At 40.4% G+C, this 10891-nt stretch overlaps 1 protein-coding gene across 1 annotated transcript in view; it reads left to right on the top strand.

The window, feature by feature from the left end:
• The first annotated feature begins 1364 nt into the window (after positions 1–1364).
• tll1 (tolloid-like 1) overlaps positions 1365–10891 on the top strand; it is an 84824-nt gene continuing 75297 nt past the window's right edge. Inside the window, exons 1-2 of the mRNA XM_012869729.3 lie at positions 1365–1594; positions 4086–4489. Of these exons, the coding sequence (XP_012725183.2) occupies positions 4309–4489 (181 nt within the window). The 5' untranslated portion in view covers positions 1365–1594; positions 4086–4308. The remainder of the gene's footprint in view (positions 1595–4085; positions 4490–10891) is intronic.

Raw genomic sequence — 10891 nt, 5'->3', positions numbered from 1 at the left:
AGGTTAGTTAGAGACCATTGTGGAGAAGTTTAAGACAGAAACAGGACAACTATTAACTCCATAAATCTGAGCTTAGTGAAACAGTGGCATAAACATGCCCTTGTTGAAGAAAAGCCACAAGATGTCCTAGTTTATGGTGTATGGATAATTGGCACACATACGAAATGGTGCTTTGCTCAGACAAGATCAAAAGTAAACCTTTTGGCTTCTAAGTAAGAGCTACATCACTCTGAAGACACCACGATAGTTGCAGCATCATGCTGTGGGAATGTTTTTCTTCACTGGGGACAAGGAAACTGATCAGAATTAAACGCAAGATAAACTGAGTTAAATACAGGACAAGAGACTGTAAAAGAATTTTGACTTGGATGGAGGCTCATCTTCTAAGCCGGATGGGGGAAAAAAATCTAAATTTAGTGCTTAGATCAAAGTATATTGTATGTCAGAACAGCCGAGTCAAAGGCCTGGGCAGAGAGCAATTCAGAATTGGTGGCAAGATATGAAAATTGTAGTCCAAAGTGAGTTTTTCATCCAGTCTGAGGGAGCTTGAGTTATGCAAAAAAATGTTTTGATGCAAAACAATTCAGTCTCCAGACCTACAAACCAGGACAGGACATACACCACAAGACGTGTGTTGAATACAAATAGACACAAATTAACTTGACTTTTAATTTTTATTTGACTCTCTACATATTGGAATTTAAAATGTCCTTATCGAGAGTGGGTCAAATTCCTTGTATGTGTGCACAAGCTTATTCCAATTTTTATCCCTGAAAGCTTTTGAAATTATTATTTCTTCTTCTACATCACAACTACGTGCTGTTTTATGCCGATTGCAATAAAACGCGAGTTAAATACAAGTTAAAGATCAAAACTTGTGAGGTGACAAAATGTGAAATAAATAAATACTATGGGTGTGAATATTTTTGGCAACACACTGTGGATGTCAGCCTTTTTATTTTGCTGATCTAAGCACTGGTGCTTTCGCGCCCCCTGCTGGCGATAGCATCCATAGCAGCGTCACTTTTGTCTTTCTGAAGTATTAAAAAAATTGCGCCACATCCTCTAAGTTTCCCTCCAGTTAAATAAAGTGACTCCTTCTGAGCCATGAAACGCACGCAGGCGTCAGGAGGCTGCTCCATCCTGCCGGCTGCCGTTTGCTGCTCGTTTAAAGACTCAGCGAGGTGCGTTTTGGGGACAAAGATCAAAAGTGTGTTGACCTGCAAAAAAACACATGAACGCATGTGTGTCCGTCTCTGTGTGTGTGTGTGTGTGCTGGCTCCAGGGGATTTGCGTTCATGCCCGCGGGGACGTGGACAGCTTGCGGATGGATTGATAGCGTGACGTCACCTCTCCCCGAGGGCAGGATTAAAGTCAGGAGGGACAGAGGCAGCGCTCCGGTAATCTCCGCGGTGAGACATGGGGGAAGCGGACACGTTAGGAACCGACGGTACCGAGTGACACCTCCTGAGGGAAATCCCCGCCCCCCCTCCTCCTCCTCATAAAACAAAGCTCCCTGTTTTTCCACAGCGTGATGGGTCTTTTAGAAACTCCGCGGGAAAGCGACGCGCCCCCGGACAGGTGAAGGCTGCAGGTAAGCTGCAGGGACGCACAGGGTGAGCTCGTTTGCGGGAGGATTTACCTTGGCAAGGTGTTCACAGGCTGCAGCGTTTTTGTCCGTCAACAACTGCTGCGCACAGGTCTCCTGTGTGTGTGTGTGTGTGTGTGTGTGTGTGGGGGGGGGGGGGGGGGGGGGGGGGGGTCTGCAAACTGAGAGATTTGGAACCTTTCTTGGTGCAAACTTCTAAGACAATTGGCCTTTTAAAGATCAACCCAACTCATGCATTCCTGCAAACAGAGCAGATGCATCTGAAGGAATGTTGGGTGTCCTGGATGCAAATGACCTTAACTGGTTCATATTGTGGTTAAAAACATTTTAGGATATCTGAATAGCCTTCAAATAAATTCTTGCAATGCATCAGCAAATTGCCCAAGTTAAGGAACCACTGGTTTTGATATCACAGATGGAACCATTTTTGGTGTCCCATGGTCACCTTATAAAACCGAGAGAGACTGCAGACCATTCTCCTAGAATGATGAAGAATCCCTTTTCTTTTCTCTATTGAACTCAGCCCACATGCTTCTGTGGGACCGCATGGCCATGAAAAAAGGGCTAATTTTGTCTCCGAGAAACTATTTCTGTTCTTATTTGGCCTTCTGTTTTGGATCATTACCTTCGTGAAAGACCCAGTGACAAAATCTTTTTGGTTTTCTGCCACAGGCCACCACATTTTTATTCAAAATCTCCTGGTATTTCAGAGAAACCTTGGTGCCACAGTCCAACAAGGTGCCTGGGGCCTTTTGAAGAGAAGCAGGCACACAGCACCTTAGATCCTCCACCGTGCTTAAGAGTCAGCATCAGGATTTATACACACATGCATCACTTCTTTCATGCCAAACCCGTCCTGACTGTTGGATTGCTAAAAAGCTTAATTTTAGTTTCATTTGGTGGAAGTACATAGTTGTGGTTAAAGTTCCAGTAGCCTTTTGCAAACTCCACATGCTAATGTTGGTGATGGTATAAAACACTTTGTTCATACAGTCTGATTTTTGGAGACATGGTGACTCTAGGAAGGCACTCTTTGTTGTATAGTACTGCAAAAGTTAATTTTGGATGTTTTTAACCCTCTCATGAGGAGCCTATTCCTGACTTATGAAGATTAACACTTCAGCCCTATACCCTGACTGATATGTTCTCTTGTCTTCCATGTTTCATAGTGGCTAAGAGAGGTGAGGCTGTGTAATGACAGATTTATCTTCCATTGAAACAAAAAGTCATGAAATGATTTTCTGAATTTAAATGTCAACGATCAGTCTGTCTGTCTGTCTCTCTGTGCTATATAGGACAAAGTAAATATATAACTAAACATGTAAATAAACCAGTGCAAGAGATGCACCAATCAGGATTTTCTTCTGAGCTCTGACCAATTGATTATGACTTTCTGACAGATTACAATTTCCTTTATTTTCAAGGACTTATAACACATGAATGAGAAACGAATACGTTGCATTGAATCAGCAGAAAATAAAGGAATGAGGAGACATTGTCATTCATGCATCAAGGCTAATGCGCCTTTTTAATGAGTTGTGAATATTTGCTTTAAAGCAAATTTATTGTTTTTATGCATTTAATTAGACTTGAACTGCACCAGTCAGATGCAAATAACTATGAAACCAGTGAAAAATGTAAAATCATATGAAGAAACGGTATAGACCCCTCCCATTTTGATAGTGCTAATTAAAAGTGTTGGTTTTATCCCACCACTTTACATTGGGTAAATTTGATCATGCATTTTTACCCACGAAATAGGTGGTTCTTCCATGACAATGAAGAAAAAGGGAGAGAATAAAATACTGACTTCTCACGCCGTGACTACATCCTAAAGGTTTCCTATATGCATCTCTCCGAGCGTTTATGGTTTTACTGTCACCTACTTGACAGTTTTCGCTAGATTACCAGATACCCCGCGGGCCAATTTGCTGAGGTCCTGTTACTTTTACCGCTGCCGGTTTTATTCACGCAAACTGTCTTTATTTCACGTATCATGGGTCCAATACCCTGTAATAACCAGAGTGCGCTTCCTCTGTTGGGGATGCACTGAGAAAAGAGAGGAAAGAGCCTCAGATTTTTTTTGTCCTGGTTAAGAAAACTGCAGAAACATTGAATGAGAACAAAAGAAATGGGAAAGAAAGTTATGAGAGCGTGCAGGTATGCGGCGGCGGTACTGGTGGTGGTGGTGGTGTGTGTGTGTGTGTGTGTGTGTGTGTGTGTGTGTGTGTGTGTGTGTGTGTGTGTGTGTGTGTGTGTTTGAGGACAGTGAGCTGACACAGGCTGAGACACAGCAGAGGCTGTAACCCCTTGGAGGGAGCGACATCAGTGCAGTCAGGCTGCAGAATATGCAACGCGGATCTTTCTTGCGTGCGCGCAGCAGAGACACCGCCGTGCGTCTTTACGCTCAGAAGCCACCCGGTCTTTATCTCACCGCTGCTCTCTCTGTCTGTCTCTATCGTTTCTCCCACTTTAGTCTCACCTGCAAAGCCACGTCGGAGGACAGCGGAGCTCCTCAGCGCTGAGTGTTTCGGATGCTTCGGTTCACCATGACGGAGCGCCGGGCGCAGTAGTTAGCCGCCATCCACCACCAAGCTGCCAGACAGGACCGCGACCACCATCATGACCCTATAGAATCCAGACCATCTCCGAACAGCAGAGGAGAAGAGAGGCCTTTATTAGTTGATTTCAGTCCGCAGATGGACCGAGTGCCCTTGGCACTGGCCGCTAAAATGCGCTGGATTACGCTGGTGCTTGCGAGCTTGACTTTCTGGGGGAAACTTACTATTTCTCACTGTTTCGACTACGAGGAGCCCGAATTTGATTATTATGAAGAGGAGAAAGCGGAGAGCATTGACTACAAAGACCCGTGCAAAGCTGGTGAGTCAACACTCAACTTTAATTCAGTTTTACAACGTGAGATGGTGACAGGGGAAATTGCCTCTGATCCTCTCGCACATCTGGCTCCGATCAGGCACGTGTGCGTGTGTTTGGGCAATGACAGTGCGCGTGCGGCTGTGCGCGCTCGTGCCCAGATGCTTCTTTTGAGCCATCCTTCACGCGTCTGCGGTGATTCTGCAGCCAGGAGAAGGTCCGGCTGCAGGATCCACAAACGCACCTCAAGTTGCGCTTTTCACAGCACGCCGCTCTCACATCGTGCACCGCAAACAGGCAAAGACGACATACTGCGTTCTGAGAGGCGAAGAGCTGCCGGTTTGTGGTCGGGAAAGCTGTCCCGGAGAGTGTTTCCGCATGTGTGCAGATGTTCAATCAACCATCAGCGGGGATGAAAAACAGCTGGCATCAAGTGTACCATCATAGGCGCTTCTCTGTTTATTACACAGTGACGCTTGAAGACACCAAAGTAAAAAATAAATAATTGCAGGAGTTTTAGCAGCAGACTTGGAGTTGCTTTGAACGAACCATGTTTTATCTAAAGCCACAAAGGGGCGTTTTCTGTTTAACTAAAACGTCATCAGGTTCGTTAATGTTCAGTAGCCAACTCCTTTATTAAACAGTTCCAATTCCAGTGGTGATGCTACTTCTGAACCGGGCAGCATGGATCATCACTCAGGACAGCATCCATTTAGGGACGCCACAAGCACACAAAGAAAAAAAAACTGATGGCAGCTGTTATCCTGCATCTTTATCCTGAAATTTACTGCAATTTACTGTGATCTTTCAAGCTGTATGCAAACAAAATTTCGTTCTGTACGCACTTTGTGCATACAAAACAACAAATAAAGGTGTCTAAGTCTAAGTCTAATGTGAGCAGAGTACAAACAGTTAGACATATAGTCATATGACTATGGCACTGAAGCTGGCCTCTGACTTGAAGCATCTGTATAAAAACCCTTATTCTAATTACTGTAATTACTGTTGTAAATATACACAACAAACGGGCAGCTGGTCCACAGAACTAGTCTGAAGTGCATGCTGGACAATCATATACATGTGTAAAAGGAAGTATACTTTTTTTCCCCCAGAAAGGTATCAACATAAAATTGTCTGGGAAGTGTCTAATTGAATACTTTAATTCTTGGTCATTCTTCTATTTCTGGAGTAACTTTGAAATGCTTCCTGGTGACCAAACATCCTGCCATCTGCTGTAATGGTTTCTGAAAGATAAAAAATCTATTTTACTGGTTGCACGTGCTTTGTCTGTCTCCGTAAATGTAGTTTCTGTGACGCTGAAGTTCTGTAACTCTATTTTTTTTACCTTAAAACAAGATCTTGGTATCATTTTAAAGTCTATTTTATTCTCCTATTATAAAGAACCGAATAGTTTCTCCTATTTTCGCGCTCTATTAATTGTATCTCAGAAAGCAAAAGTTGACCGCTCTTTTTTTTAATGCATGGTTAGGATTGGGCTAATTTATTGGCCACTATTATTATTATTATTATTATTATTATTATTATTATTATTATTATTATTATTATTATTATTATTATTATTATTATTATTATTACTATAAATGCCAGATAAAAACAAGTCCACAAAGTGACCCTTCAACTGGGACCAGACACTAATTAAGAGCAGAAATCTGTTTTTTAGTTGAACTACAGCCCCCTGAATCACTGAACATAGTCTGACAGTTAGAGTAGAGTAAGTTTTTCTCTACTCTCGACAAACCCAAGACTCCTTAAGAAATATTGAATAACATGAATAAATTAGATTTTTAGGACATTTAGATGAGTGAAACTGGACAAAACTGAAAGAGATGTAAACTCCAATCCCATTTCCTTGTTTATTTCTGTCCCGTTTATGGGGTTTAACTATAAGTCTTCCCATTTATCTAACAGGCTGTCATTTTTTTCTGCTCTCATAGCAACTGGAGGGCAGGGTTGGGCGTATTGAAGGATTATATTGATATTTTATTTTTAAAGGCTTTATTTTTGTAACCATTCTGTATCTTATATCACAGTATCAACATTCAAAGATCCCAGTACATTTAACCTGCTGGAGCCCAATTGTTCAGTGTATGTAAAGAGGAGAACAAAGTCACTAGTGGAATAAAAACTAAATAGATATCTGTAGATTTATCATACCACCCTTTTCATAAAGTTAACCTGCCGTCACACTGTTTCTTATCTCGCCCCCCACATGTTTGCATCTCAAAAAACATTTATCGTAGGTCAAAACTTGAATAAATTTTGCAAAATATCTTTTTGCAAAACATCAGGTCTGTTTTGATACTCCTTTGTTTTGTGCAGTATGTGGATAGTGGGATGAATGGTGTATAGTTTGACGGTGAGCTACTACATCAGTACAGAATTTGTTATTTTTGCTGTTATCAAAAAATCATCAGACCGTCCTCCTGTGGTAGCCATTCCAAGCATTTGGCATGCAGATATATACTAATCTTCATTAGTGCAGACCAAGTGTCTGCATAAGGTGGCAAAATTTGTAATTTATGGTGTTTTTAGGTCATGGCAACAACATTTGAGTTGCATCTACTTGCATTTTTGGAGCAGTGTCGTAAATGTGCAGTATACATGGCATCAATAAGTGGAGATACTAATACCACAGAATCTTTCAACATGGAAAAAAGAAAAAAAAATCCAGAAAAGGTTTCGGCCAGGTCTAATTTGAGATCACATTATGTATGCTGCAGTATCAAATGCTTAGAAAGGCAATGGAGCATTGGCATGGGTTGTGTTAATGTATACTGAAGATTTTGAAAAAACAACATATTTTACTTATATACATATAGTATCATACTGTTCTTACAGCTTAACATGCTTCTAATGGGATTTCACAGAAAGAGCCAGAATTACTGGAGTTTTGTGGCTTTTTAAAGCACTGCTGGTCAGCTGGCTGAAAGAAAGTGGCTAAATGTTTCTCATACAAGACAAATTTAGTTGTTTGGGAATCACAATTGTCCCATCAGTCTAATTCAGGAGATTGTAATTTCAAGCAACAATTTTGAGCTACAGTAGTAGTGGCTGCAGGCTGGCTACCAGAGCAGATTGCCCTACTAATGAACCACCTGGTAGCAGCCTTGTCAATCCCAGGGTTTCTCTGTAAAGAGAAAAATGGCAAAAACATGTGATATTCTGCACAACTTGAAAAATACAGCTAAATTTAGCAGTCAATAAGATCATCCTATAGGCTTATTCGCAAAGCCTTTGTGTGACTTCACAAAGCAAGCCTGCGCGCTGACTGGTGGGCAAAACATGGCGGGTGGTGTAAAGAGGAGGAAATCGAACGAAGATGTTATACCTTTCTCCGCATATGCAAACTCCCTACCTTCAGATGCGAAAGAGAGATATAAGATAAAGTTATTGTACAACGATGGTACATGTTCCTTGCCCGATCCATATACTTTACCAGAACACTGGAGCAAAAATCCCGACGCGTGGCCTGACCTAACCTTTGGCGACATTTACCAGACGGATCTGGGAGAAGTCAACGGGCGGGAAACAGAAATTTTCGATCTCTCTCCTCGCGTCACGTCGTTTACGTCTGTAGAGGGAAAATTTAATGTGGGCCGAAAGTTTTATTTACAAGATTAAATCGATCGTCCACACCCCGATACAGCCTCCGTTGCTGCTGCGGGGGAGATATTAGTGGTAGACGCAATTTCTACCAGTAAATGACTTTTCCTTTAAAGGTGTATGACTGTTATTCAAGTAACACTTGTTCTTATATGAAAGCAACAAGAAATGATTAGAGAAGGATGGTTTACACGTTATGAGCACTAACTCGTGTGATAAGTTATTGTTAAGACTAAGGATTCAAGTGAAAAGCGGCGTGTTTGTCATGTTAGCGGTAAAAGCTTGATTTTAATGATTAAGCCTGCAGAGGCTTTCATTTCCATTGATTCTCAGCAGAGGAACCTGAACGTCTCTTCTCCTCTCCTTTGTGCAGAAGCATCACAGAGACATTACGAGGTTTTATGACCGGTGATTATCTTCTGAAGGACGGATTTATGCTTTTGTACGCATATGTGTGATTTAGCGGTTTCTTTATGTTTTCTGTGATGACACAAATATGAACTCCACCCAGAGCGCTGACCATCTGTGAGCTGATCCCCATGCATTCCCCTCATACCACATACGCAAACCTGACAACCCTGCAGAGCAGCAGTGTGTGTGTTTTTATGTGTAAATTACACAGATCTGTGTAAAAGGGATTTCTTGTTGCTGCTCCCGAGGCTCTGTGGCTTTTAGCTGTGCTAAAAACATACAGTTTGTGTTGTGTGAGTGTGTTAGGGTGGAAGCCCAGCAGGTTACACAGAGACAGTCAGTCTGCGTCGGTCTGACTGTCTGAGCGACTTCTGTTGGTTAAAATAACCGAGTGAAAAGTGAGCAATATCTTTTTTTATTGCTGGGAATGTATATGTGGACATAAAGAATTTATTATACTCCCGTGTCTAGATCCAAAGCAGAAAACTGAACATTCTCAAACAAGTATCTGATTTCCTTGAGTCAAAAATTCTTCAGCGGTTTTTTAGAAACATCCCATGCGAGCGTTCATTAAGGGTGAGAGTACAAGCAATAATTTATTTTGATGCTGTCAGAGACCAGTCATTTTAGGAGTTAATGCCTCTAAACTCAATCTAATAAGAAAAAAATTAAAATAAAAACAATACTTGCTACTGGAAATTAATGTTGGTAAAATGATCTAGGGATATTAACTAGCAAAGTACCAGGTAACAATTTTGGACAAGAAGAGAATGACGCCAGGCGTGAGTGTATGCTTGGTTTAGTTATTAACTCTAAACAACTTAATTCACCATCATTCCTTGGCTGCAGATGAGACAAAATGATTTCTACCACAAACGTTTGTCTTGTAACCTTCAAGGGCATCTGTCTGGGATATTTTTGGCTTTGATGCCACATCTGCAAAGAACTTCAAGCTGTTAAATAAGACCAAATAATTCATCACATCGGATGAAGTTCAATCCAAGGATAGGGTTAGACTGAATCTATTAAATATATATTTCTGGATGTGAGTTGGACCTGTTTGTCTCATATAGTGCCATTATTAATTGGAACTATAAAAATAATGATAATCCTAAAGGAAATTCCCCAGACTGCCTTTGTTAAAAGTTAGCTGTTGATTCAGAGATGATGAAAAAAGTTATTTTCTTATCACAACAGAGCAAACATTTCTTTAGAGCTGCACTGAAAAAAATGGATGTTTTGATTGGTATTGTTCAATTTTTAGCTTGATTAGTCCTGACTGGTGACCAGCTGGTCAGAAACTCTGATTTTCCTTTCCATACATGCAAATCGGTAGACTTCTTGGGGTTAATTGCCTTGCCCAGAGGCACATCAACATGTGACAGGAGGAACCCGTAGCTTTCATATTGCAAAGATGATCCACAGTCACCCGTCCCGAATTTAACTGAATTTTAATTTGCAGATCCATGAGCATTAATGGAGTTTAGAGGCTGAGAGGATTAGTAATATTTTGTCTGAAACTATTCTCTAAAATGACTGTAAACATTTAAATATATATTCATAATTCAATTTATGACCAATACAGAAAGATTAGGATTGAGTAAATATACAAACACTATTTGATGTTGCTCTGACTTTTGTTAAAACTCAAATTAGAAAATCAATCTGGTGGATAACCTGACAATTAAATGTAACGGTAATCCAAACGTACACAGAGAAGTCCATGAAACGTGAGATATGTAATTTGAGCTCCAGCTCAGCCAGACTGCATTTGTCTAAAGGTAGAGCGTCGCCAATTATTCCACATAATCCATACATGTGCACAAATGTTACGAAATGTACATAAATATGCTATGCAAACATAGTAGTAATGACCTCATATAGACCTTCATTATGATTCATTTAGGCAGATCTTACTTATATTAGTATTTTGTTTTATTTACTCTGCTACGTTTAACTGAGGGGAATTTAAATATAACAGAGTACAATATAGTTGAGCTACACAAACAAACTAACTTTATTTAAAAAGCACTTTAAACAACCATAGCACCAACGTGCTGTACAGTTACAGTCATCAAAACACAACAGCAATTTTCTTAATATCTCTCCAGCCGTCTGTGTATACAAAACATTTTTATACAGTCATATCCAATAAATTCATTCAAATCATTATTAAAAAGTGAATTTCTTTCAGTAAGTCAATTCAGCTTTTTTTCATGTTAATTATGATGATTTTCTTCTTATGGCTAATGAAAACACAAAGTTTAAGGTCATACAATTACATCAGACTAATAAAAACACATTTGTAGGCTTAATGAGAAGTATTTTTATGACCTGATTAATGGTACTGGTTTTCAAAAGGATCTTGTAATC

The sequence above is a fragment of the Fundulus heteroclitus genome, chromosome 5, assembly GCF_011125445.2.
Source record: "Fundulus heteroclitus isolate FHET01 chromosome 5, MU-UCD_Fhet_4.1, whole genome shotgun sequence".
Taxonomy (NCBI): Eukaryota; Metazoa; Chordata; class Actinopteri; order Cyprinodontiformes; family Fundulidae; genus Fundulus; species Fundulus heteroclitus.
The sequence above is the reverse complement of the archived record's forward strand: the minus strand, read 5'-3'. Positions and strand labels throughout refer to the sequence as shown.